The following is a 25,455-nucleotide window of genomic DNA, read 5'->3' as shown; positions in this document are numbered from 1 at the left end:
CCAGCACGTACGTAGTCCACTCGATTCGGTCCAGACTCCAGAGTCCAGACCCAAGAACCGTAGACAAATTGAAGGGCCAAAAGCAGGTGGATAATGCTACTCGCTTTTGGAAATTCCGTCGGAATCTGACGATGAAATCCGTTCTCCCAACCGGGAATTTCTTGCGTCTTAAAAGGTAAAATTAAATGGCCTCTCGCTTATGCGTTCCGTCAGAACGAAACAGTGGACAAGTCGTGGCAGTTTGATACCAGCACCATGCTTTGCCCATTGACGCCGGCCAAGAGCTTTGTTGAGCTAACAAGGATAACTATGTCTGTTGCCAAAATAAAAAATAATAATTGATAGCTTGCTGATGATTATCAAGTCATCCCAAGCCATTGACAGTGTTATGACTTATTATAGCACTTATCTACTAGTATACATTACAATATATTATCTGCTAGCATCCAGGCTGTGTGATCCGCCGGTTTTCCACAAAAGAAAAAAAAATGACAAAACGGGCGGACGGCACGGCCCGCGGCCTGGCTTGGAGTTGGAGACCGCGTGGCGTGCGTGCGCGGAGCCCTAACGCCGTGGCCGTCAAAAAAAAAAAGGACGGCGCCTGCGCTGGCCGGTCCTATCCGGTGGAGGGCTCTTCCGCGCGGGTGTCCCAGAGAGGCCATTAAAATCGGCCGCCCCCGGCAACCATCCCTTCCCCTTTCCCAATCTCGCGTCCCACCCCCCTCATGTCTTCGCCTTCCTCCCCGCGCTCTTGCCCTCGCATCTCCTCGCTCCCCACCACGCCCTCGCATCTCTGATGATGGAGGTAACAGTCGGCTAGCACGCCGCACGCACCGCCGTGCGTCCCTCTCTGTTGTCTGTCCCTTCATTCCCAGTTTAGAAGAGTTTTTGTTTCGGTTTCTTCGTTCCATCGAGCGCGGCATTCTGTGGGTCGTGTGGATTTGGCCCGGGGGAGGAGGAGGAGGCTGGTCAAAGATTTGTGGTGGAATTGATGGTGGGGTTCATGGAATGGGTGCATGACTGGTTGCTGTGGGACGCCTTCTTGGAGTGCGGAGGGATCATGAGGCCACCGATTAGATAGCGGCTGGGGAGCGAGGGACCACAGGAGGCGGAGGCCGTCGTTAGCACCCCCACCACCCCGCGGCGCGACTCAGCAGCTATGGGGGAAGACCTCGTCACCACCCTGTCCATGGAGAACGGCGGCGGCGGTGGCCACCACGGCCCCTGCACGCTCCTCTCCATGGACCCGTCCGGCCACCTCTCCGCGCCGGACGACCGCGCCGTCGGCGTCATGGTGCAGGCCCTCATCGGAGGGGGCGTCGGCGCCGGCGCCGGCGCCCGCGCCCACGCCGTGTCGCCCTCCGGCGCGCCTCCGCCCGACATCAACCAGCCCTGGCAGACGGACCTCTGCGACATGCTGGACGTCGGCCTCGGCCCGCAGATCTACAGCGCCGAGGCCGTGCTCAGCTGCGCTCCCAAGGCCGGGAGCCGGAAGGCCGCCAAGCGCGGGGACACCATCTGGGGCGCCTGGTTCTTCTTCACCTTCTATTTCAAGCCCCTGCTGTCCGACAAGTGCAAGGACAAGGTCGTCCGGGACAACACCGGCGTCTCGGGGTTCGACAAGTCGGACCTCCGCCTTGACATGTTCCTGGTGCAGCACGACATGGAGAACATGTACATGTGGGTGTTCAAGGAGCGGCCGGAGAATGCTCTCGGGAAGATGCAGCTGAGGAGCTACATGAACGGGCACTCCCGGCCTGGTGAGCCGCAGTTCCCATTCAGTGTCGACAGGGGATTTGTGCGGTCGCACCGGATGCAGCGTAAGCACTACAGGGGCCTGTCAAACCCGCAATGTATTCATGGGATTGAGGTGGTCAGGTCACCAAATCTTGCAGGCCTCACTGAGGCAGACCTTAGGAGGTGGGCAGAACTTACAGGGAGGGAGCTCAATTTCATCATCCCGCAGGAAGCCAGTGATTTTGGGACATGGAGGACCATTCCGAACTCAGAGCTTGAGCTTGAGAAGCCACACCCTGTCATGAAGAGCAATGGTACCCAAAACTCAAAGAAAGCGGGCTTGAATTTGTCATCACCGTCCAATCATTCAGGCGAAGATGGTATGGATCTCTCCCCAGTCAGCAGCAAGCGTAGGAAGGAATTATCCCCACAAGCCATGGATGAGGAAGTATTCTTCCCACTGAATTCTTGCCCTCAGAAGACACAACAAGATGTGGAGATGCATTCACCAGCGCAACCTGCATGGCTCCATGAGTTTGCTGGGGTGATGAGAAACGCTTGTGGGCCAGTGACTGCTGCCAAGTCTATCTATGAGGATGACCAGGGCTACTTAATAATGGTCAGCTTGCCGTTTGTTGATCAGCAGAGGGTGAAGGTTTCATGGAGGAACACTCTGACTCATGGCATTGTGAAGATCGTTTGTGTTAGTACTGCTAGGATGCAACATATAAGGAGACATGGTAGGACGTTCAAGCTTGCCGACCCTTCCCCTGAGCATTGCCCTCCTGGGGATTTCATCCGTGAAATACCTCTAGCTACTCGTATCCCTGAAGATGCTAAGCTCGAGGCATGTTTTGATGAGGCTGCCTCAGTGCTTGAGATCATGGTCCCAAAACGAGGAAATGAACCTGAAGAACATGAAGTTAGGGTCTCTCTGCGACCCCCTCACTTTGGAGCTAATGATCTACTTTTGACCTAAGCTGAGTAAGGTCTCTGCACCATGTTCTGTCTTGCTTGTAACCCCAGACTTATGCCAAATTTAGCTGAGAATCAAGGTTTCAGTATGCTTGTTCTCTGCCTAATGTTTTCAGTACCTGTGCCATACTAAGTGAAGGGCGGGCCTGGTGCAAGCGGTAGAGTCTTACCGCCTGTAACCGGAAGGTACTGGGTTCGAGTCGCGGTCACCTCGCATTGCACAGGCGAGGGTAAGGCTTGCCACTGACACCCTTCCCCAGACCCCGCACAGAACGGGAGCTCTCTGCACTGGGTACGCCCCGACCTATGCCATACTAAGTCTCTTCAGCCACAAAGACTTGGCTGAAGACTAGTTTGTTCTAGCTTTTGTGTTATGGGTGTCTTTTTAACCCTCATGTTTAGATTTTGTACTAAGTTCAATTAAAGAAAATAATATTCTGAGTTGTCACATGTTTGATTGTTGGATTGTGATTATCTGTTTGTACCAGTTTCTTGTCTCTACCGTAAAAAATTTACACTGTATCGCTTGATTCACTTCAGTTATGAAGGAAAAAACAACAGGGGATTGAATATTTCATCAAACACCTCCGACACAGGTGTTCCTTTTTTGTAAGCAGAAAACAAGTAGTAGCGGAGAAGAGACATTGTGGTGCTCTGTTCCTTTTTTTGTAAGCAGAGAAACAAGTCGTATCATAGAAGAGAGATTGCGATGCTGAGTGAGCAAGAACATACTTCTCTTTATATAGGTTGCAGAGATGAATGCAGCGAGCCAGCTAATTCTGAGCCTGCAACTATAAACTCAAAGCTTGCGCATACTGTGAATCAGCTGTAACGTTTCCAATGTGAGCATGCCCCTTTGCAAACGGTATTGCTCTTGAAGCATTTCTCAGGTGCAACTATATAACCCAGATAAATGTGAAATGAGCTGATGATTGTAGCCTTGTAAGTACCTCTGATGGTACTTGATCTCTTCAGAAACAAAAAAAAAAAAAAAAACTTTGGTGAAGTAGTGTATTTTAACACTCTAGGTGTCCTTTTAACCCTCTTGTTCTACAGTTGCGGTGGCATCCCTGGTCTGAGTTTATTTATTACTTCATTCTTGTATATTGGATTCTGATTATAGTACCAATTTATATCATCCGAATTTTATACTGCTATTTGCCGTAATGACTGATCCAAAAAATAGGCCACATAATAAAAATTTAACCTATATGTAGGTGCACATATATAACTATATATCTAGAAAACTATAGGCGTTAAAAACGAACTGATCAGACGAGGCTCTGCAGCTCTTCGCTCCAGATGAGTTCTGCTGGAATAACGCATGTGTGAAAAATTGACCAAACATCCTAGACAGGATCACAGGCCAGCTTTGGAAACAAAGATAAACAGTAACACATCACAGGCCATCCCTTTGAAAAGAATGATAAAATGTACTCAGTTTTTAAAAAGTTTTCCTGACAGTGCATGGACATATAGCGAGCTTGTATCTTCTTGGGATTCAGAAACCAAATCACGCTGAATTCGTCTATGTAAATTATGCAAACTATTCAACTCTTTTCTTCTCCTTTCTTTATTCATTCTATTCTATACGACTGAATTCGTCTATTCTATTCGACTTAATTTGGGCGCTCCTAAGCACTTAATTCCCTTCGTACGATTTACGCAGTTGAATTCAGCTCATTAGCAAGGCAAGAGAACAAATGTTCAACATGAAAGGCAACGATATGAACAATTCGAAGACAAATTAGGAACGAAAACTTATTTCTGAAAAGTCTGACCACAGTCCACAGCTATTCGACACCACTTCGCAATATCACTCCATCACAACCTTCAGAATTCAGATGTGCTTCACGCCTCACCAAACCAAACCTCGGACACTAAACCAACTTAATCGACCTCCTCGATCTTAGGACCAGCACCGCTCCCACCAGACGGGGCATCCTCATCCATGCCAGCAGCATCGCCCATGCCCGCGCCAGCGCCCTGGTACATCTTCGCGATGATGGGGTTGCAGATCCCCTCAAGCTCCTTCATCTTGTCTTCGAACTCGTCCACCTCAGCCAGCTGGTTGCTGTCCAGCCAGCTGATGGCACTATCGACGGCGTCCTCGATCCTCTTCTTGTCCTCTGCCGGGAGCTTGGAGGCGATCTTGTCATCCTTGATGGTGTTCCTCATGTTGTAGGCGTAGTTCTCGAGCGTGTTCTTCGCGTCCACCTTCTTCTTGACCTCCTCGTCCTCGGCCTTGTACTTCTCAGCCTCCTGCACCATCTTCTCAATCTCCTCCTTGCTCAGCCGGCCCTTATCGTTGGTGATCGTGATCTTGTTCTTCTGGCCGGTGGTCTTGTCCTCGGCAGAGACGTTGAGGATGCCGTTGGCATCGATGTCGAAGGTGACCGTGATCTGGGGCACGCCGCGAGGAGCAGGAGGGATGCCGGAGAGCTCGAACTTGCCGAGGAGGTTGTTGTCCTTGGTCCTCGTGCGCTCACCCTCGTACACCTGGATCAGGACGCCCGGCTGGTTGTCGGAGTACGTGGAGAAGACCTGCTCCTTCTTGGTCGGGATGGTGGTGTTCCTCGGGATGAGGACCGTCATGACGCCTCCTGCAGTCTCCAGGCCGAGTGACAGTGGCGTGACGTCGAGCAGGAGCAGGTCTTGCACCTTCTCGTTGCCCTCGCCACTGAGGATGGCGGCCTGGACAGCCGCGCCGTACGCCACAGCCTCGTCGGGGTTGATGCTCTTGCACAGCTCCTTGCCGTTGAAGAAGTCCTGCAGCAGCTGCTGCACCTTGGGGATGCGGGTGGAGCCACCGACAAGCACGACGTCGTGCACGCTGCTCTTGTCCATCTTGGCGTCACGCAGGCATTTCTCCACAGGTTCCATGCACTTGCGGAACAGGTCCATGTTGAGCTCCTCGAAGCGAGCCCTGGTGATCGTGGAGTAGAAATCGATGCCCTCGAACAAGGAGTCGATCTCAATAGTCGTCTGGGCCGTCGATGACAGCGTGCGCTTGGCGCGCTCGCACGCCGTGCGCAGCCGGCGCAGTGCACGGGGGTTGCCGCTGAGGTCCTTCTTATGCTTGCGCTTGAACTCTTGGACGAAGTGGTTCACCATGCGATTGTCGAAGTCCTCACCTCCAAGGTGAGTGTCACCCGCAGTGGCCTTCACCTCGAAGATGCCCTCCTCGATGGTGAGGAGCGACACATCAAACGTGCCACCACCAAGGTCGAAGATGAGCACGTTCTTCTCGCCAGAGCTGGTGGCCTTCTTGTCAAGACCGTAGGCAATAGCAGCAGCAGTAGGCTCGTTGATGATACGCATCACATTGAGGCCCGCAATGACACCAGCGTCCTTGGTGGCCTGCCTCTGCGAGTCGTTGAAGTAGGCTGGCACTGTAACCACTGCGTTCTTGATCGTAGAGCCGAGGTAGGCTTCAGCAATCTCCCTCATCTTGATGAGCACCATGGAGGAGATCTCTTCAGCAGCGAACTGCTTCTCCTCACCCTTGTAGTTGACTACAATCATGGGCTTGTCACCAGGGCCTGGGATGACCTTGAACGGCCATAGCTTCATGTCACTCTGCACTGACGGGTCAGAGAACCTCCTGCCGATCAACCGCTTGGCATCTGCATTACAATGAAATGAACAAAGATTGTGTGAGTAACAGTGGTCAGCACTAGGGAGAAGGCATCAAGCAAGACATCTTCCAATCAGTTCAACTTATTGTGGGGGGCATTATAACAGAAAACAGGGGACGGCTACAATATGTAAAACAAGCATCGCAATATGCTATCAGTTTACCGCGTTTCTCAAGGCAGTCAAGGGAAGCAGAGCAACAAAAATATTATAGCAGGGGAACTTTTCTTCCTTATTTTTCTGTCAGAATAAATGAGCAGGGCAATGCATCGAAATACTGTCAGTTACTTATTTCTTCAGGCAACAATAATTTAGAACAAGGACACTATCTTAATTTCGCCACAATAAACGAGCATGGACATCAAAATTACGTCAATTATTATATTTCTTTCTTTCTTCGTTCATTAACAATTTAACAGCACACAAACAAGAACAGATTAGGAGTATCTAATCTAATTTTGGTAAATAATAAACTCTGCAGACGAACCAATTATAGTATTCACCTATATAGTATGAAACCCTATCGCGAATTTAACAGTAAACGTCTGAATCTAAGTGCCTATAACAGCAACAGGAGATTAAATAAATACCACTAACCACCAAAATACACGTTGTCATATCATCGTACTACCATGGTTCCTATTTTTACAAAGCACCGTAATCAATCAGCACAGAGAGCACGATTTCAGAGCTTAATCTGTAGATCCAACTAAACCACTGAGCATACAAGAGGCTCTAAGCATTCAGAGAAACATGGCAAGGCAGAGGGAGGAGTGAGCACGTACCGAAGACGGTGTTGGTGGGGTTCATGGCGACCTGGTTCTTGGCGGCGTCGCCGATGAGCCGCTCGGTGTCGGTGAAGGCGACATAGGACGGCGTGGTGCGGTTGCCCTGGTCGTTGGCGATGATCTCCACCCGGTCGTGCTGCCACACGCCGACGCACGAGTAGGTGGTGCCGAGATCGATCCCGATCGCCGGACCCTCGCTCTTTGCCATTGCCACCAGAGAATCGCTCTCTCGAACGAAAGAAGGAATCAAAACTAGTAGCGAAACTGGAGATCTGGAGAAAACGGAGAGAATTTGGATCGCTTGCTTTGCTTTTGGAACGATTGCTGGGGAAGGCAGGAGGCAGGGCGTGGGGTTTTATCGGGGGGTGACGTCGTTTCGAGAACGTTCGAGCGCGGCGGAGACCCGGCCGTTGGATCCAGATCGTAGGGGCGTTCGAGAAGGGTCTGGAGGGGCGGTTCGGGAGACGGGCTAGGGGCGTGACAAGTGGGCACACGTCGGCGAACAACCCCTGGCTGGGCGCTGGCCACTGGGGCCCGGGGAGACTCCGGTCTTTGGTCGCGTGATGAAATGTGGTGGGGGGTGGGGGGTGGGGGGGTGGGGGTGGGGGGGGGGGGGGGGGGGTTTTGGTTCAAATGTTTAGATACCAATAAAGAGTATTAAATATATATTAATTATAAAATCAATTATATAGATGGAGGCTAATTTGTGAGATGATTTTTTTAAACTTGATTATTAGCACATGTTTACTGTAGCACCACGTTGTCAAATCATGGACTAATTAGGCTTAAAAGATTCGTCTTGTAAATTAGTCGCAAGTTGTATAATTAGTTTCATAATTAGTCTATATTTAATACTTCATGCATGTGTCTAAATATTCGATGTGACAGGAATTTTAGGAGCGTCTATAGAAACAGGGCCGTAGTCTGGTGCCTTCTACTGTGTTCTAGGTAGGGCTGGATATCGAGCCAACTCGGCTCGGCTCGGTTCAGCTCGAGCTGACTGGTTAGCATTGGCGGACGTACGGGGGGCTGCAGCCCCCCCCCCCCCCGTGGGCTGCAAAATTTTTTTAACAAGCTTTAGCCCAGCCCAAAACTCACGGCCAGCAGAGGCGCAGAGCAGACGGCCTCACGGTCTCACGGAGTCACGGCCTCACGCAGAGCAGACGCATCGCTGTAGCGCCGCTTCTGGCTTCTCCTCGCGCAGGCGCAGCATCGCGCCCCGCCGCCGCCCGCCGCGCCTCCTCGCGGGCTCGCGGCTCGCCTGCTCGCGCGTCGCGCCTCCCCTCGCTCCTCGCCCCCTCGCGGCCTCGCCCCCCTCCCGCCCCCTCTGCTCTGCGCATCGGCCAGCGGCCCAGCGCCAAGCGACAGCGAGGACGGGCACCGCCGCGCCGGGCGGCCGGAGCCAGCAGCGTGCAGCCGGCAGCCTGCAGCCAGCGAGGACGGGCGTCGGCGTCGCAGTGGTGGTGGTTGCCCTCGTCGTCTCCCTCTGCTTCATCGTCAGCCGTCTCACGGGGACGACACAGTTGGGTGGCGGCTCCCAGCTCGCTTCAGGTAATAAGCTCAACTACTGCTTCGTAGCCAGATGTTGTGGTATACTGACGCAGGATCCGATTGCAGCTTGTGGTAGATAGGCTGACAGGTTGAGAATTTTTTTCAGTCAGTGATCCGATTGGTTTTACTTTGCAGTTGTAGAATGGAAAATTTTTTGCTAAGAAAGATGCTTCTACTTCTACTCAAGAGAGTCGGGTTGTGCAAAAAAGACCCTGCATTGAGCTTGATATGAATGATATAGTTGCTGATCCAGGTCTTAGAAAGCCAATTGATGAATTCCACCATGATATTAGGGATGATGCTAGGAGAGCATATTTACAGATGAGTCCATATCAACCAAATTGTGAGTATGAAAGAACAGCGGGTAAAACTCAAACTAGAGGTTTTGTTAAATCATGGTTTACTCAATTTGATTGGTTAGAGTACAGTCCTGCTAAGGATGCAGCCTATTGCTTTTATTGCTACCTCTTTAAGCCACCACCAGCAAGCAATTTTGTTGATAATGAGACATTCACCAGAGTAGGGTTCAAAAATTGGAAAAAGGGAAAGGCTTCTTTGCTGAAGCATACTCAATCAATTGATGGCTACCATAGTGCAGCAAGAAAACGAGCAAATGATTTCAAAAATCAAAGGCAAAGTGTAGAACATGTGTGGGCAGTAACAACTGCAGCAGAAGAGGAGGCATATAAAGCTCGTTTAACTATAATGTTAGGCATTGCTAGATTTCTTCTTTTGCAAGCTCTGGCATTTCGTGGGCATGATGAGTCTAAAACATATAAAAATAAAAGGAACTTTTTGGAGATGCTTGATTGGTATAGAAAGAAGGATCCTAAGGCTGCACTTGTGATAGCTGAGAATGCTCCAGGGAATAATCAAATGAATTGTCCAACAATTCAAAAAGATTTGGTAAGGGCTTGTGCAGAGGAGACAAGTGAATTAATTAAGAGTGAAATTGGAGATCGTTGGTTTGCGGTGCTTGTTGATGAGGCTCGTGATGCATCAATTAAGGAACAAATGGCCGTGGTTGTGAGGTATATATCATCTATTCGTGTATTTCATTTCTTTTGTTTTGTGGCTTCCAATTAACACTATGTTTCCTTTTGTTTTATAGGTTTGTCAATGATAAAGGAAGTGTGATTGAGAGGTTCCTTGGCCTACAACATGTTTCTGACACCACATCATCTTCACTGAAGGAAGCATTGGTTTCTATGCTTGCAAGATACGGGTTATCTATAGCCAAGGTTAGAGGACAGGGATACGATGGAGCTTCAAACATGAGAGGGCAGTTTCATGGGTTACAAAGGCTGGTATTGAATGAAAACCCTTTTGCTTTTTACATCCACTGTTTTGCTCATCAATTGTAGCTTGTGGTAGTTGCTGTAGCCAGATGTTGTGCTTCAACTGATGATTTCTTCAATTATGTCACTTCAGTTGTCAATACTGTTAGTGCTTCTTGCAAGAGAAAAGATCAACTTCTCCAAAAACACCATGATACTCTTGTTCAGCAATTAGATAGTGGTGAAATATCTCCTGGGAGAGGGAAAAACCAAGAAACTAGTCTTGCTAGGCCTGGTGATACACGATGGGGTACACATCACAAAACATTAGTACGTCTTATGCTCATGTGGGAACCTGTGCTTGAGGTGTTAGAGAATATTAGTGATGATGGTACTGATGGGGAAAAAAAACTATAGCATCTGGATTGATAGAAAAAATGGAGTCATTTCAATTTATGTTCATATTGCATCTGATGATTAGAGTATTGGGGATAACTCAAGACCTATCACAATGTTTGCAAAAGAAAAATCAAAACATTGTTCGTGCAATAGGATTGATTGGTTCTGTGATGAGAAATATAAATGCCATGAGGGAAAATGGTTGGGATGATCTTTTAGAGAAGACAAAAGCCTTTGCTGCCAAACACAATATAGACATTCCTAATATGGAAGATATGATACCAATGAGAGGTCGTTCAAAATGTCGTGGAGCCAAATATGTGACCTACTACCATCATATTCATCATGGGATTTTCAATGTTGTCCTTGATCAAATAATTTGTGAGTTGAACAATCGATTTCCAGAAAGATCAACTCAACTATTGAGATGTGTTGCTTGTCTTGATCCGACAAATGAGTTTGCCAACTTTGAGATAGAGAAATTAGTTGAGCTTGCTAAGATTTATTATGCTGACTTTAGTGATTATGAATGTGAAAAGCTAAGAACTGAGCTTGAAAATTTCATGGATGAAGTCAAACATGATGAAGAATTTTGCTCTTGTATTGATCTTGGTGGCCTTGCTGAGAAGATGGTTAAAACTGATAGACATACATATTTTCCTTTGGTGTATCGCCTCATTGAGCTTGCATTGATATTGCCCGTGGCAACAGCAACAGTTGAAAGAGCCTTCTCTGCTATGAATATTATCAAGACCGACAGGAGGAATAAAATGAATGATGATTGGATGAATAATAGCATGATATGCTATATTGAGCGGGATTTGTTTGCATCCATTGAAGATGATAAAATTTTAAAGCGCTTTCAAGGCTTAAGAAACCGTAAGATAAACTTGCCACCTAAGGTCCCAGGGTGCGTATTGTTTTAGAGCTTTTCTTTGTATTTGTTATCTTGGTTATTGAAGAAGTGTTTGACATTTAAAAATTATGTAGCATTGAGCGTGGCGGTTCAAGTGGTGTGAATTCTTGAAGATGGAAGACTCCTTGTATTTGGTACTTTTCTATGCTTATTATCATAATTCTATGTATCTTTGACTTTGAGCACTTTGAATCAATTATCTAATTCTATGCTTATTAGTGTACTGTGTCCAGCGAGCAAATTTTTTTTGGCCTATGTTGTTTAGCCCCCCCCCCCCCCCCCCCCCCCTTGTCCGTTTCTGGATCCGCCACTGCTGGTTAGGTTAACGAGCCGGTTCGGCTCGGCTCGTTAATATTACGAGCTAGAGGGGTAGCTTGGCTCGGTTCGTTACCGAGCTCGAGCTGACTCGTTTAGCACGTGAGCTACTAAAAATAGGACACACATGTTTATAATATTTATGCTACATTAATGTCAGAAGATGACGTCCACCATTATACAACCATACATGATTAATACATATCAGGTTCATCAAAAGTATCAACCATACATCATAGCTGTTCTATTCATGATCATGCAGCTGTAGCATACTAATTAGTTGCTTGCCACCACAAATTTAGAAAAATCCACAAATTCAATGTCAGCATCATCATCTTCTCTCTAGAAAACAATCCATAAAATCAACATTTAAGTATCACAACAATTATAAAATTAAAATTCATATAAAACAGCTAAAAATAAGGATTACATACTAATAGAATAGGTGTACACTTCTAGGTCAGCATCATCATCTTCTGGATCTTTAAAATAACGAGCTAGACTTGTAGCTCAACTCGTGAAAAAGTTAAAACGAGCCGAACTGAACCGGTCACGAGTCGAACGAGTTGACAAGCCACGAGTATTTTGTCTAGACCTGGTTCAATTCGATGGCTCGATGGCGGTTCGGCAGTCAGGGGGTATGGCGCAGGTTTATCACAGAAACTCAGGCTGCCCCACACAACACAGTGGCACGCCTGCAGTCATACAACATGTTCGTTTGTTGGTTTCAGCCAGGACTTATCAGCCAGCCAACAGTATTTTTCTCTCACAACAAACCAGCACCAGCCGAACTTATCAGCTCAGAAACCAACCAACAGGTCGATACATGTCGATAAAGTATTATTAGGAGTAGTATATATATGTGCTATCTTCAAAGGTGAGATAGGCAGAGGCAACATGTGACGTGTCTACGAAGGAAAATGATCGACTAGGAGAGAATTTGTACACCTGTCATTCTTATATTACAATAAGAGTACCAAATTAAGTATAAGTCTTGGGTATTATGAAAAAGATAATTATCCTAAACCAAATTATAATAGTTTGAACAGTTTTTATTTTAAAGTAGTATATATATGTGCTATCTTCAAAGGTGAGATAGGCAGAGGCAACATGTGACGTGTCTACGAAGGAAAATGATCGACTAGGAGAGAATTTGTACACCTGTCATTCTTATATTACAATAAGAGTACCAAATTAAGTATAATTCTTGGGTATTATGGAAAAGATAATTATCCTAAACCAAATTATAATAGTTTGAACAGTTTTTATTTTAAAGTATATATTTATTGCACTAAATTAGTATCGCTATATACAATGAGGTAATATTATTACTTTTCTCTATAACTTAGTACAGTCTCATAGTTTTGACTCAAGATAACTTAAAACCAAACAGAAGGATTAATGGGTTTCTTCTTAAAGAAACCTGCTTTCATACTAGCGTTCTACTGAAGTTGTACTTTATAAAAAAAAATTGTCTTTCGGTAAAAAGGTTCACGGACAGTTACAACGATGTCTGGACTCTGGAGGTTCGTAACTAAATTGCTATTGACTGCAATATGTCTTTTGAATTGGTAGGAAAATTGCGAGATGATTCAACATGTTCTGTACGTGACAGTGACACGGCATGTTCAGGCCTACAGGATGTGCTTGGCTGACAAAGGGCAGCCGCCTGCCCGCCTTCTCCCAAGAAAGAGGGGGCAAACAAATGGGATGTTCGATTTTTTTAGCAATGTAGTAGTCCATTACCTTCTCGCTACTCACTTTTTTTCTCGCTACTCACTTTTTTTTTGTTGGGTTTTGTTTGTTTCGAAAAATGGAATAAGTTGATCTATCATTACGTCATTCTTCACAAGCTAACGAGGAAATTTGAAGGGTGAATTATGATGCACCACTGATGTACACGATCGCATGCACAAGTAGATGTTCCGAAGTATGCTAACCACCACGAATTCATGCTTTAGAGATTGTTTCATCGCAGGATTCAAATTGCTCCAACGTGAAAGATGACAACACACCGGGTCATTTTTACACTGTATATGACAAACTGGTGCTACAAATTTGTCCAACACCCATTTTAGTTGCTACATGGATATCTAGCTAAAGCTAAAACATTGTCTCTAGATTTAGCCTTTCAGGAACAGTCGTATTCACAATCCAGACAAGCTGGGTGACCTCAACAAACAATTTTGAAGCATATCCAACCAGATCGTATTTGCTGCATCAGAGATCGTGAGCAGAGATAGAAAGTTCAGCTTAAGTTTCAGTTCCTGACACACCAGCTTCTTCGGTCACAGTTGTATTTGGACCTTCAATTGTATTAACCGCTCGTGTTTCTTCAGGTTGGTCGAGGCCATTTACAATGTAGTTTGCTGTCACAAACAAAAGCAGCATAAATTCATTTTCCTTCAAATCTAGATATATTCTAAAGTCACAAAGCACGATTGCGACTATGAGGCAGAGGGGATAGGATGAGAAATGCTATGTGCAGAAGAATGCGCATATGAAGTCATGTTGAGGGCACAGGCAAAAATAACAGCACACCATGCAAGCATTTGAGCCACAAAACAAATCAATCTTAACATGTTGAGATCCAAATTGTGACTAGATCTTTATTATTTAATTATTTATGGTCTAAACCCAACTTTAGAAATTATCTTTACCTCGTTTTCCTGAGCAGTTAGTCTATTTTCTGTGCGTGCATAATGTTTTAGTTTGTTGTATTATACAGGGTGTTCCCAGTTGTATACCTGTTGTAGCGCCTCTGATGGCCATGTTCTCTATAAAACGAATTTCATCTTCATGGCTGCTCACAAACTTCGTCTGGTTTTGTACAGTATTACTTTCAACAGTATATATCCAAGAACTACAATGTCTATGAGATGCACAGTGAACACACTTACAAGTTCCTTTGACAGAATATTCAGAAACCTATCAATTTTTGCTTGATGTTTCAGGAAAAATGGGCGCAGGTATCTTTTGTATACATGCTTTGATCCCTGAAAGCAAAGAACACGAATTCAATCAAAACAATCATCAAAGATACAGCAAGCCACATAATAGTTAAACTTTTTTGTCCAAAAGGCAGCATGTGTCTTGTCACAAGAAAACATTGAAACAATGTTTAAAAGAAGCCAAGGGTATGTACTTCATAAGCAATAGAAAGGAAAACATATATAAAGCTGATGGAAAGTTCTTGACAAACTCCCACTACAAGAGAACTGGAATGGTTTATGGGTCAGAGCAATGGGCAATTCAAAGAACAAGTGTCACTACTCACTAATATCATGCATTTGAACTAAAGCCATATCACAGAGTGGTAAAATGGTAAAATTGAACAGTACAATACGAAATTTAGACGAAGGGATGGAAGGGGCAAGGGAAACTTACACTGTTTGAAGGGAACTGGAGCCACACAAGGATAGCAAACTTCACATGATAATAGAGAGGAACACTGGAGAACAGCAGCAGACACATGTTCAAATAGTTTCTAAGGTAGGATTGAAAACACTTAACTGATGCCAAACGAATAGCACAAAAAGAAGGCATGTTGCTTATGGCAAATGTAAAGTAAAATAATCAAGTGCATACACAATGTTATGAAATAAGAATGCCATGAAGGTAAACAGAATGATACTTTGTCAAATGTAAAGCACAAAAACAAAATAAAAAAAATGTAGCAAGTTACTGAAGGATTTTCTTAAATGAAACAGACTCTCAATGCATCATTTCCTAAAAAAATAATTCTAGCCAGAAGGTCTTCCATAGAGATAATAACGAGAGTACATGGAGTCTAATAATGCAAGGTTGCAGAACAAAATGTTACAACCAGTGCTTAATGAATAGTGGCATTGCTATTCATGGTCATGACAAAAAAACAAGAAATAGTTCTTCAGTTAACATGTCAAACACTTCAATAACGTCAGATATTCATACCTTGAAAGAAGCTTATCTGCAAACACTTCAGCAATGCTAAAAGATCCATATGCTGCAAAAACATTTTGCAAAGGAGTTATGGTTCAGATATCAATGTAATATAAGCAACAAGCAACGGGAACACTTCAGCAATGCTAAAAGATCCATATGCTGCAAAAACATTTTGCAAAGGAGTTATGGTTCAGATATCAATGTAATATAGTAAGCAACAAGCAACGGGGAAAAAAAAATGCAGATATTTTTAGATTTATGGCTACACTAAAATTGCTCATTCTTATGGTATTATTAAGGACCTGGTTGAATGCAAAATATTTTGGAATTTTCAGAAAACACTATGGTTTTGCTAAAAGAATTTGGTTTTAAAAACTATAAGGTGTTTGGATATAATAAGTAATAAATTTTGTAGTTTTAAAAACCATACTATTGCCAAAACCGTAGCCTTTTTTAGAATTTAAGAAACTTGAACCCGGGCCTAAACTGTGATATTACATAGCCCTGGTTTCTAAAATTGTAGTTTATCAACACCATGGTTTTCCCCTTTCTGGGAACTAACACCCAAACAGGATCCAAGTCTATAACTCGTTAAATCAAGAGAAGGCAAGTTTGTGCCCATGCAATATTAGCTAAGACTATTTACGACGGGGAAAAAAAAACAGTGGGTACTAAAACCATGGTACTAAATCCAGAATATTACTTGAATATCAAATACAACCAGCTGAATAACTCCATAAAGTACAACAACATATGCGCAGCTTTGCTGTATAATGCTAAAAGTAGCAAAAGTTTGTACAGCATTTTCATCAATATACTAAAATAAGTTGATTAGCTAATATTGAAAAATACTAAAAAATTCATCTCGTTACAGACCTGCCCAATACAAAAGCAACCGCTCTTTCTCTTTTTCATCCTTCTTCTCTATAGCTCTGAAAGTGGAGTATACAGGTAGACCGATCCCCACAGCACAACTGCAGCAGCATGAGGTGAGAATAAAAAACCGTGAATTAAATCATTACCCATACAATGATGGTAGCACACTTTTGAAAAGGAAAGCCAAAATAATGTATATTTTATCATTTATTACATTAAATAAGACAACCAAGCAATTTAACATGAAATATCGTGCCTAATAGCAGACAAAAATGTTCTAGTTACAGATGATGCCCAGCTCACATAGATTGAAGTAGCTATTGACTATTGCCAGCATAACCTGTTCGCAAACCTGATAAACTACAAGGAATGGACATCTGTATGGCCATTGGACAGTTTATAACATATACTATTTTATTGGCACAGCATAAGCTATCGACCTTTTCTAGTATCATACCTCATACCAATACCAAAGGGCTGGACAAAAAGCTCGTTAAGCTGGCTTGGTGGCTCGTTTCAAAAGTGCTCGGATTGAACTCGTTTTTTTTAATGAAAATGACTTGATTTTGAATGACTTTCAACTTCGGCTCGTTAAGCTCAGTTTGAAGTTGGGTCTCAAACCATTCAGGAGACTGATAAATAAGATTATGCCAAATTCAAAGAAAGCTCGAAAAAAAAGTGCAGTTGACTCGTTATTCGCTCTAGTACCAACTTCCAGGGAGCACAACACAGAGATAAACATGTTAACATATCATATCACAATATCTAAGTACCTGGCTGTACGGATGACTATGTTAGAGCTTAGAGGCGCCAATAAGAGCCGCAAACCAACCTGCGAATACAGTTTTAACACAAATCATAAATAACATTTATGTTGCAATGAATATTTTTGGAAATAGTGAAATCTATGAAGAATCTATCCTGAAATCTTTAGAGAAGTTAAGTATCAACACAATCCACGGCTCAGGAATTTGAATATTCAAGTGTCCATATTCAGATGCACTAAGAGCACTTGAATTCCATAGATCAACCATTAAATTTTGGGCTATAGGATAAAAGGAACCAGCAAAATGAAGAATGTTTCGTAAATAAGCAAAAACCCTGGTGCTAGTGGAGCAAGATACTCTTGGCATGTGACTGGGTGTTACAAATTTGCTACACAAAGGGTATTTTAAATTCAATTCATGTGCACTCTTGAAAGGCATCAAATCCAAAACAAAACTGAACACACTAAAACACAAAAGTCATTATCCATTCAATCAGCTTTGGCAAATATGAGTATGTAGCCAGGCGGGTTCATATCAGATATCACGAACAAGCTCACATGATGATTGACAAATGGATTAATACTTGAAACTCATATTTTCCCCCTAATGGGCCAGTCATTTCCACTAATATAATACTGATTTTCTAACCATATTGACAAGATACACTGCAAGACCAATGGCGGTTACAGGACTGTCCCAGTTCTCACAATAATCAATCCAGCCCTTCAGTGACGGGGAAGAAGGTAAATTTCGAGGCACAATGGCTAGGATTCCCTCATTCCCTGGTAAAGGCAACCATACTTGGCTCAACCCGCACGGAAGCTTCATAACCACCGAACAGAAACTCCCTGTTTTGTTCCACGATCTGCCACAGCCCTTCGGTACAAAACATTCAGCCGCGCCCAACCCCAATCTGCACATTCGTCCCCCTACCCAAACCCAGCTGACAGAAACCATACACGGTTAATAAATTAGCATAGCTGCACGACAACGACACCCCGATCCCTCCGGTTAATAAATTAGCATAGCTGCACGACAACGACACCCCGATCCCTCCGGTGAACTAGCGGGAGCGAAATCGCTTGAGAGGCACGGGCGATCCAGGTTTCCGTGGGAAAGCGGAGCGGGAAGGGCACGTACCTCGCCGGAGATGGCGGGGGCGAGGAGAGCCATGGGTCGCCGCGGAGGAGGTGGAGGCGGCCAAACAAGACGGTGCACGAAACCCGGCGCCGCAGCGGCTGCCTGGAGGGCGGACGGCAGGGGCGGGGGGGGGGGGGCGCAGTCAGTTACTCAGTTTTCACGCGACGGCTGGAACCTGCGTGTGCAGGTTTGTTTTTTCCTGGACGGAGGGGGTAGGGAAGGGAGCAGGGAGGATGGGCTAGTTACGACTCGGTCCCTGAGCTGTCCATGATTTACACGCGTGTTAGTTCGTTAGTTCCGATTCCTTCGGTCCTTCGGGGACTCCAGAATATCGGCCCTTCGAGGATGGAATTTTTTTATCTTAGCCTCAGCGGATTTTGAGAATCTTATGAAAAAAGGATCTCATAATAATTGTTGAATATTTGGTTAATTTACGACTTATATTAATCCATAAAAACGACTTAACCAATAGTAACAGTATTAGTAACCATACTGTAACACCACCACTACTGCAGATAGTATTTAACAGTGCAGCAACCAAGTACGCTAACAGAATAGCATATGAACAATAGCGCACAGTGGGATTAGGTTTATACCCTAGGGTGGGACTGCCGGTACCCGCGAACAGTGAGCCACCATCTTCTCCGTCGGTGGCGTTGGTGCGGGCACCTGTCCTCCTCGTGTCCACCATGTTGCAGAGGAGGTCGCGCCGGGAGGCTCCTGCAGGTGCGGTGTTGGAGCAGTAGCACGGGAAGCTTCTGCAGGTGAGGTGTCGGAGTAGTAACACGGGACTCTCCCGTCAGGAAGCAGAAGCCCCCGAACAGGAAGCGAAGACGGGGCAGCAGTCGCGTCGGAAAGCCGGCGCTCCTCAAAAACTTCATTCCCCGCCTACCCGTGCAGGTACGCTTGACGGGGAAGTTCCGGAGGCCTGCTACCGAAGCTCCCTGTGCGCGCAGGGAACTCCGGTCGAAGATGCAGATGAACAGCTCAACGCTCAGATGTTGCTGATAGGAGGAAGAGGAAGAGTCGGGTCTATCCTCTGTCGGACAGGGGCGCCCCCCTTATAGCCGCGTCGTTCTCCATCTGTCCGTTAGGCCCTGTCGGGGGAATGAACCTGGACAGGGTGGTTGGGCGTTGGAAGTTGGCTGCGGCGGCTAGGGTTTCGGTTGGACCAAGCGACAAAACCAGGCCAAACCAAACCAGGCCACGGCCCACGCCCACGCCCCGGCGCGCGCGTGTGGCCTCCCGGTTCTCCCTCTCAACTTGTCTATGTGAGAGTCCTAAGACTCACTATTTAAGTTGGGAACCTTTTTAGTGAATTTCCCATATGGTACTAATCACTTTTCCACTTAACAATAATTGTGGGCCTTTGAAGTTTATTTGATTAATTAGAATAAATAATGGGCCTGACCCAAATTAATCTAACAATCCCCACCAAACTTCAGAAGTCCACAGTTAATGTCTTCAGTTCTGAGCTTGTTTGATATACCAGTGTTTCGATGGAAACTGTTAAGTTGAACATCCATCTAGAAAAGGAGTTTACACTCATTTATAACTGACCAATGAACTATGCCTTGAATTGACAGTTTTGTGCAAAGTGAGGCTCACTCGATTCCTTTACTGATACTAGGCTGCCTGTAGCATCCCCTCTGGTTGGAGCATATAAGTCATACTCCTGGCCTATTCATGAGTATCTAGAGATCATCCAAATCTCATAGATTGTGACTAGCAATCGAACTCACATAGGTGTGTTCCTTTAAGATGCCCTGTAGGCCGACATCTTTGCTTCTCATTAAGCCACTCGGATCACATTGAGGTATTTACCAACCTGCCATACAGATAGGAAGAGAAGTGCATTACTCAAGAGATTGACCTTTATTAAAAGGGTCTCTTCCCTCAGTCTACCCATAGCTTGTTTCACCATCCTAATTCACGGGATCTCCGATCACATAGGACAGGTTGCCACTATGATAGAACTTCATGTGGGTCTCAGTCCCATCTCACTCGATGCACTATCTATCACATTACGCGATAGTCTTTTAGTAAATTGATCTGCCAGATTTTTAGACGTATGGACATAGTCCAATGCTATTACTCCGGAGTTTCTTAATTTTCTGACAGATTTTAACCGCCGCTTTACATGCCTAGTGGTCTTCATGTTGTCCTTTGAACTGTTTATCTTGATAATTACTGTTTGGTTATCACAGTTCATAGAAATTGCGGGCACATGTTTTTCAACCACCGGCAAATCCATAAGGAGCTCACAGAGCCATTCAGCCTCAACAGTAGCGGTATCAAGTGTTGCAAGTTCTGCTTCCATTGTTGACCTCGTTAAGATGGTCTGCTTGCAAGACTTCCAGGAAACAGCGCCACCTCCAAGTGTGAATGTATATCCACTTGTGGCTTTTAACTCATCAGCATCAGATATCCAATTTGCATCACAATAGCCCTCGAGTACCTTCGGGTACCCAGTATAGTGAATGCCAAAGCTCGACGTTCCCTTTAGATAGCGTAATACTCTTTCAAAAGCACGCCAGTGATCATCTCCCGGATTTGAAACAAACCGGCTTAATTTGCTCACAGCAAATGAGATGTCAGGCCTCGTTGCACTAGCCAAGTACATTAGCGAGCCGATGATTTGGGAGTATCTCAACTGATCCCTCATTATTCTTCGGTTCTTTCTTAGGATCACGCTTGGATCATAGGGAGTGGACACAGGCTTGCAGTCACTATAACCAAAGCGACTCAGTACCTTTTCCACATAGTGAGTTTGTACAAGTGTTACCCCACCATTTTCTCCCCTTAGTAGTTTGATGTTTAGTATCACATCAGCCACTCCCAAATCCTTCATGTCAAAGCTCTTTGACAGAAAGTCCTTGACTTCCTCAATCACATTGAGGCTTGTCCCAAAGATTAGTATGTCATCCACATACAAGCACATGATTACTCCTTCTCCCCCACCATAGCGGTAGTACACACATTTGTCGGCTTCATTCACAACAAAGCCAGCAGATGTCATAGTTTTATCAAACTTTTCATGCCATTGCTTAGGTGCTTGTTTTAGGCCATACAAAGACTTCAATAATTTACACACCTTTCCTTTTTGACCTTCTACTACGAAACCATTAGGCTGATCCATGTAGATCTCCTCATCTAGCTCTCTATTTAGGAAAGCCGTCTTAACATCCATCTGATGAACAAAAAGACCATGAGACGCAGCCAGGGCAAGCAATACTCAGATTGTGGTCAATCGGGCCACTGGTGAATAAGTATCAAAGAAGTCCTCGCCTTCTTTCTGGGTATAACCCTTAGCCACAAGCCTTGCCTTATACTTTTCAATCGTACCATCAAGCCTAAGCTTTTTCTTGAACACCCATTTACATCCTACAGGCTTGCACCCATAAGGACGATCAACAATCTCCCAAGTTCCATTGGTCATAATTGAATCCATCTCACTTCGCACTGCTTCCTTCCAGTAGTCAGCGTCGGGAGAGGAAAATGCCTCAGCAATGGTGCTTGGAGTGTCATCCACGAGATATATAGTGAAATCATCACCAAAAGACTTTACAGTCCTCTGTCTCTTACTCTTTCGAGTAGCTCCACTATTATCCTCCTCAGGATTCTCAACACATGTTTGTTCAAGATGTTTTGTTGGCGCCACGGGGGAATCAACAGGTTTTTGACTAGATGTGCTAGGTACATTTCCTCTCATAGGAAATTCATTCTCAAAGAATGTAGCATCTCTGGACTCAATCACTGCACCGACACGCATGTCAGGTACTCCAGAGCTTACAACTAGGAATCTATAGCCGACGCTGTGTAAAGCGTAACCGAGGAACACACAATCTACAGTTTTTGGTCCAAGTTTGCGCTTTTTGACGATCGGCACATTCACCTTGGCCAAGCATCCCCAAGTGCGTAGGTATGAGAGAGTCAACCTTTTCTTTTCCCATTCCTCGAATGGTGTTACTTCTTTATTCTTTGTAGGAACTCTATTCAGGACATGACATGCTATCAATATAGCCTCACCCCACCATTCGTTGGAAAGTCCCGCAGTGTCTAACATGGCGTTAACCAAATCAGTTAGAGTGCAATTCTTTCGTTCGGCAATCCTATTGGATTGGGGGGAGTATGGAGGCGTCCTCTCATGAATAATTCCAAGTTCCTCGCAGAATGAATCAAACTCATGTGAAAAGTATTCTCCCCCACGATCAGACCTCAATCGTTTGATTTTTCTTTCCAATTGGTTCTCTACTTCAGCTTTATAGATTTTAAAATAATGCATTGCTTCATCCTTTGTTTTTAGCAAGTACACATAGCAAAATCTAGTGCTATCATCAATAAGAGTCATGAAATATTTCTTTCCTCCTTTGGTCAGTACGCCATTCATCTCGCACAGATCAGAATGAATGAGATCTAGCGGTGCCAAATTTCTCGCCTCTTTCACAGCCTTGTGAGGCTTGCGAGGTTGCTTCGCTTGAACACAAGCATGGCACTTAGACCCTTTGACCAGATCGATTTTAGGGATTAATTTTAAACTAGCTAAGCGCGTCATACAACCAACATTGATGTGACAGAGTCGGGAATGCCAAACATTAGACTCATCATCATTTCTCACGTGGTTCACAATTTTATCACAAGAATCCATCAAAGAGAAGCGGAACAAGCCTCCGCTTTCATAGCCTTTTTCAACAAAGGTTCCATACTTGGATACAACACATTTATTGGACTCAAACACAAGTCTAAAGCCGTCTCTACACAATAGAGACCCACTAACGAGATTCTTCTTGATTGAGGGGACATGCTGCACGTTCTTTAGCTGCACGGTCTTTCTCGAAGTAAACTTCAGATTGATCGTACCAACACCAAGTACAGCAGCATGCGTACCGTTTCCCATCAGCAAGGAGCAACCTCTTTGTTCCTGATAAGAAGAAAACAAAGAAACATCAGAACATACATGAATGTTAGCACCCGTGTCAACCCACCACAACCTAAAAAATCTAAGTTCAATTGTGCTCAAAGTTGTGTCATAGTTGTCACCACAACTGGTGTCATATTGTCGTGAGGCACCATACCATACAGTTTATAACTTAAAGGCGTTCCAACCTAGACATAGAAGAAGCACGAATTCACTGGGTCACGTTTTCCGAAAAGTCAAAGAGTATCAAACACATATAGGCTCCGTTCGCTTCGCTGAAAAAAAATAAATCGAAACACTGTTCCGGCTGATTTGTCGTGAGAGAAAAATACTATTTCGACTGAAAAAACAACATGAAAAGTACAGATTAAAACACAAGCGAAGAGGGCCATGTACATGGCATTGCATCCAGAAGATCTGTATGAATGCGATAGACATCCAGAAGTATTGCATCGGTTTCTCCTGATACACGATGCTTGGCGCCCAGGTACACATGGTGGCCAGGAGGATAGGCATAGCCAGGATCACATGGAACATCAGAAAGTGCAAGGATCGTCATAATCGCCGCTCTCCGACATGTGGGCCGGACGGCTCCACCCCCTGGGCCCTGACCGCCGAACGCGAAAATTGAAAAGGTAAAGCGAACAAAACCAAAGCATTCGCGATTCAGGCCTCACGTCATGATACAATCCGTGAAGCTACACGATCGGGCCCCGGCGGTGGCAGGATTCGCCTGCCCGCCCTGCAGGAAACGACTGTTCTTGTGCGAACAAAGCCGCTGCTGTTGACTGTTGTGCTGCAGCTGCACGCAGTGCACCACACGTACCGTGCGCCCTGTGTGCAAGAAAGGTGGCACACCTCTCGCCCAGCCCCAGGGCCACCGGCCGGCCGGCCCTGGCCGTCCGATGGCCCTGCGGCCTGCGACTCCTTTGCGGAGGTCATGCAGTCGTGCTATTATGATGGCACATGCTTAACTGCTTATCCACAGACCACAGGCCACATCCCACATCGCACGAGCTTCGGTCACGAGAAAAAGGTCATGCAGGAGTGCATTGCCAAGAAAGCTACCCCACGTACCGCGGATGCTAGCTCCACTTTAGGACCCTTTTTCAATGCGATTTTTTCAAGTTTCATATGTTTTTTTATATAAAATGATTTATACAAACTTTTTGCATTTCAAAGGGGTCTACAGTGAGCCCGCTCGCATGGCAATCCTTACTTCCGAAGTATTGCCATCTGCATGTATAAACCTAGTAGATAGATAGCTACTCGGTGTCGTCCTCGATTTATACATTGGATAGCTATTGCTTGTTTTCTTTAAAGCTGCTTTGGAAAAAGTTCAAGGATAGGCATCTTCAAGGTAGCAACTACTCCGTATGAAACACTGACGTGACGCCGTCTTCTTCAGCCGGTCATGGTTACAAGGCCGAGATAAAAGCCAGCGTACGGGACAACTGTCATGTTTGATTGTTAGGCCATGTTTGTTTCGCTGAAATTTGGCTGATGCAGCTGCTGATGCTAATTTCATGTGAGAGAAAAATACCATCTCTTTGCTAAAAAGTACTGCTGAGATCTATCGCCAGAGTCCCGCCGAGTAACATAATCTTTGAAAACAGTCTCTTAACGTATTTACTAACTTACTAACTTATTATGAAATGCAACACCAAAAACTATAACTTGTGAACACTTATATTTTTTTCATAGCAACCTCCAAACCTGAATAAAATAGTGTGATAGTTTTTTTTCTTGAATACGCAAAAGGTTTGCGCATCTTTGCATTAAGATCGAGAAATAGTGAATGTTACAACGACGCGCCACGAACATAGCACACTAGGGGGAGTGTTATAGAATCAGTTCTGCCCTCCCTAGCAACATGTGATCATAAGCTATTACTCGCTAATCACACTACCTAGCCATCACCGACGATCAGACGCGCCGCCTGGGCCGCTCTCCCTGTGGGTCCGGGAAGAGCTCTCGCATTGCCTCAGCATACGAGGGTTTAAGCTGGTCGACGAAGATGATGTCGTAGGCCTCCACGGCTACCGTGGACCGCCTTGTCTCACCGTCAAGGAATCCCATCCGCTTCATCATCAGCACATCTCCCCATTTAGAAGCTGGGACACGTGAGAGCGGTTGTGCGGCGATCCTCCTGCTGCGGGTCGACAACTTTGGTTGTCCCTCCACAGTCGGCTGAGGCAGCGGCAGCAACGGCGATGGCGCCTTACGCAAGATTTTC

The 25,455-nt window shown here is 45.2% G+C and overlaps 3 protein-coding genes and 1 pseudogene across 3 annotated transcripts; 2 read left to right on the top strand and 2 right to left on the bottom strand.

Moving 5' to 3' along the window:
• Positions 1–658: 658 nt before the first annotated feature.
• Positions 659–3,162, top strand: LOC136456797 (uncharacterized). Its single transcript, XM_066456782.1, has one exon. It carries the CDS (start codon positions 1,160–1,162, stop codon positions 2,714–2,716), a length of 1,557 nt encoding a protein of 518 aa, XP_066312879.1. The 5' UTR covers positions 659–1,159; the 3' UTR covers positions 2,717–3,162.
• Positions 3,163–4,458: 1,296 nt separating this feature from the next.
• LOC136456796 (heat shock 70 kDa protein) lies at positions 4,459–7,481 on the bottom strand. Its single transcript, XM_066456781.1, has 2 exons — positions 7,134–7,481; positions 4,459–6,338 (listed from the first exon to the last, which is right to left on the bottom strand). The coding sequence occupies exons 1-2, from the start codon at positions 7,342–7,344 to the stop codon at positions 4,603–4,605; spliced, it is 1,947 nt and encodes a 648-aa protein (XP_066312878.1). The 5' UTR covers positions 7,345–7,481; the 3' UTR covers positions 4,459–4,602.
• A 347-nt stretch (positions 7,482–7,828) lies between these two features.
• On the top strand, positions 7,829–11,289 carry LOC136461143 (uncharacterized; annotated as a pseudogene).
• A 2,266-nt stretch (positions 11,290–13,555) lies between these two features.
• On the bottom strand, positions 13,556–18,467 carry LOC136459393 (HVA22-like protein k). The gene is made up of 8 exons (XM_066459258.1): positions 18,302–18,467; positions 17,168–17,226; positions 16,395–16,492; positions 15,528–15,579; positions 14,982–15,045; positions 14,495–14,590; positions 14,342–14,414; positions 13,556–13,963 (listed from the first exon to the last, which is right to left on the bottom strand). Exons 1-8 carry the CDS (start codon positions 18,332–18,334, stop codon positions 13,848–13,850), a joined length of 591 nt encoding a protein of 196 aa, XP_066315355.1. The 5' UTR covers positions 18,335–18,467; the 3' UTR covers positions 13,556–13,847.
• Positions 18,468–25,455: the final 6,988 nt, after the last annotated feature.

The sequence above is a fragment of the Miscanthus floridulus genome, chromosome 6 (assembly GCF_019320115.1).
Source record: "Miscanthus floridulus cultivar M001 chromosome 6, ASM1932011v1, whole genome shotgun sequence".
NCBI lineage: Eukaryota > Viridiplantae > Streptophyta > Magnoliopsida > Poales > Poaceae > Miscanthus > Miscanthus floridulus.
This window is presented reverse-complemented; position numbering and strand designations above follow the sequence as displayed.

Excerpts from the sequence above, each read along its gene's own strand:
- LOC136456797 (XM_066456782.1), top strand. The coding sequence starts at position 1,160 with ATGGGGGAAGACCTCGTCACCACCCTGTCCATGGAGAACGGCGGCGGC.
- LOC136456796 (XM_066456781.1), bottom strand. The coding sequence starts at position 7,344 with ATGGCAAAGAGCGAGGGTCCGGCGATCGGGATCGATCTCGGCACCACC. Across the intron at positions 6,339-7,133 it reads CCCCACCAACACCGTCTTCG|ATGCCAAGCGGTTGATCGGC; the intron begins GTACGTGCTCAC and ends ATTGTAATGCAG.
- LOC136459393 (XM_066459258.1), bottom strand. The coding sequence starts at position 18,334 with ATGGCTCTCCTCGCCCCCGCCATCTCCGGCGAG. Across the intron at positions 15,580-16,394 it reads GTTGCTTTTGTATTGGGCAG|CATATGGATCTTTTAGCATT; the intron begins GTCTGTAACGAG and ends ATGTTTTTGCAG. Across the intron at positions 13,964-14,341 it reads CATCAGAGGCGCTACAACAG|CAAACTACATTGTAAATGGC; the intron begins GTATACAACTGG and ends TGTTTGTGACAG.